At 64.9% G+C, this 2,329-nt stretch overlaps 1 protein-coding gene across 1 annotated transcript in view; it reads right to left on the bottom strand.

Annotated features, from left to right (window-relative positions):
- The window catches only part of NAV1 (neuron navigator 1), a gene marked incomplete at its 5' end in the record, with an annotated part of 32,353 nt that overhangs the window by 28,426 nt on the left and 1,598 nt on the right, over window positions 1-2,329 (bottom strand). The window contains 2 exons of the mRNA XM_023534773.1: window positions 5-121; window positions 551-1,241. Of these exons, the coding sequence (XP_023390541.1) occupies window positions 5-121; window positions 551-1,241 (808 nt within the window). The remainder of the gene's footprint in view (window positions 1-4; window positions 122-550; window positions 1,242-2,329) is intronic.

The raw sequence follows: 2,329 nt of genomic DNA, 5'->3' as shown, positions 1-2,329 counted from the left end.
GTGCAGGTCTGGGACCTTCGGGGCGTGGGTGTCACTGGCCGACGGCAGGTCTAGACTGTTGGAGTTGACCTTGTCTAGGTTGGCCAGCGAGGGTGGCTTGACGAAGCTTTTGACTGCGGCCCTGAGAAGCAAGGAGAAGAAGGATGATTTGGAGCAGCGGAGTGCCAAGCGCTGCGACACCTCGCTGGTCCCCGCCCTCCTGTTCACCGCGTCGGGGGCTCGTTCCCTCGACGTCGTGAGACACACAGAGGGACGTCCGGTACCGATGTGGGGTCCCGTCGAGTCTGAACGACAGGGACGGCACGCGTGTGTAGGAGACCCGGGTGTGAGCGTGAACGCACGCGGGAAGACCACCCGCACAGCGTGTAAAGCAGGCAGAGGGGGATCAGGCAGCTGCACACACGGGGGGAACTGTGAAGGAGTTCTGGCTGTGCAGAAGGGACCGGCACGCAGGGGTGTCAGGGAGAGGCCTGCGTGGAGGCCGAGCGGCGTGGGGATGGATGGAGAGGGCGGGTCGAGCCAGCGGACGGGGCACTGCCCGTGCGGGTACCTGACGGGGGTGGGTGGCAGCTCTGCCAGCTTGGTGGCTGGGGCGTGGCTTGCTTGGTTCTTCGGCGTGCCCTCCGGGGAGCTGACGCTCTTCGGGGAGGTGCTGTCTGCGTCCAGGGCCACCGCCTTGGCTTTGGCCTTCTCCTTTTCCCGATCCGTCTGGTTGACCGGGGCCGGCGCGCTCCGCCCACCAGCCACCTTGGAAGGCTCCTTCAGCCTGGAGGGTGCCAGTCCTGCCTGCTTGGTGCTGAGCAGGCTGGGGTCGATGCTGCTGCTGACGGGGCGCGGCCCGCCCCGCCCACCGGTCACGCTCATGGAGCTGGACTTGGCCGGCCGGGGCAGGCTGCGGTACTGGATGGTGGCTCGGGCTCCCGGGGCCAGGAACCCGGGCTCTGCGCTGTTGGACACATCCAGGCTGGTCTTGCGTCCACTCACTGGCTTCACAGGGATGCCCGAGGACTTCTGGATCTTGCTGAGCGTGGCTGAACCACCGGTCTGCATGACGGTGGCAGTGCCTGTGGCGGGAGGCTTCTTGTAGCCGAAAGACCCCGAAGTGGAGGGCCGGGCGAGGCCCGAGGGAGGCTTCTTGGCCTCGCCCGGGCGGTCCCGGCCGGCGTCCGAGGAGGAGCGCTGCAGCCCCGCGCTCCTCACGGCCAGCTTGCCCTTGTCCGCAGCTTTGCCTTCTGGCCGACCTGCAGGAGGTCGGACACGAGAGGAGAGAAAAGAAACCAGGCAAGAACATCACAACGCTTTTCCTTCCATCCCTGGAGAAGGGAATGCGTCGACGTCTCACAGAACGTCAGGGGCCTCTGTAGGTACAGGGGAGAGGCCGCTGGGGAGCTGGGGACATTTACTGCCAGAGGGAAGGAGCCTAAGTGGGAGGAGCCTCGGGTTTCTGTTTGTTTCGTTCTTGCTGTTTTCTGCTCCAGGAGTAGAACGTTCCACTTGGGCTAAAATGGCAGAGGCAAGCAGAAAGGCTACTGAGAGGGAAGTGCATCTAGCAACTGCTCCAGGAGGGAGGAGGAGGGAAACAAGTGGACCGGAGAGGGGACACCCAATGGTAACTGGCCCCAGCAAATAGTCACCACGGGCCATCTGGGAGGGACGGAGGTCAATTTATCGTGTGCAGGGCCTCCGGGAGGTCACGCGAGTCCCCTGTGAAGGTAAGTCCCCGACCAAACGTGTTGGGTGGGGAAAGAAGCCAGGGGCGTGTCTGAGGGCAGGGTGCCCGGGCTCTGACCGGACCCCCTCCCTCCCTCCTGGGCCTCTTCGCAGGTGTGTGACTTTAGCTCAGCCGCTCACCCTCTCTAGGATTTTATTTCCGCATTTGGAAAGCAGAGACGGTGGCAGCAGCAGAGCTAACTCACAGACCCCGCCGTGAGGGCCTGCTCGCGTCCAGTGGGCTGGGGACCCCCAGGAGGAGGAGCAGCGGGGAGCAGGTCCCTGTCCGTGTGTCCCTGACTCCACTGCAGGCTCACCTGAGACTCTGAGGGCGCTCTGGGCTGTGTGCGTGATGGGGGACGTGACGGCCACGGGCGGGGTCTTGCCCTTCTTCAGGGTCCCGGGGTGACCCAGGCTGACGGGCTTCTTCAGGTCCCCGACTTTGGAGGAGTCGTCGCAGCTCTCGGGCCGCTCCCTCCGCCACTTAGAGCCCCCGGGCTCCATCTTCAGGCTGCCACTGTCGTACTCCGGCTTCTTGGGGGCCTTGTCTTCTGACTCGCTGAACCAGCTCAGCCCGCTCTCTGCCAGGGAGCGCTTCTCCGAGTCCGTGCGCAGCTGC

Source organism: Pteropus vampyrus, unplaced genomic scaffold (assembly GCF_000151845.1).
Source record: "Pteropus vampyrus isolate Shadow unplaced genomic scaffold, Pvam_2.0 Scaffold131, whole genome shotgun sequence".
NCBI classification, from domain to species: domain Eukaryota; kingdom Metazoa; phylum Chordata; class Mammalia; order Chiroptera; family Pteropodidae; genus Pteropus; species Pteropus vampyrus.
The sequence above is the reverse complement of the archived record's forward strand: the minus strand, read 5'-3'. Positions and strand labels throughout refer to the sequence as shown.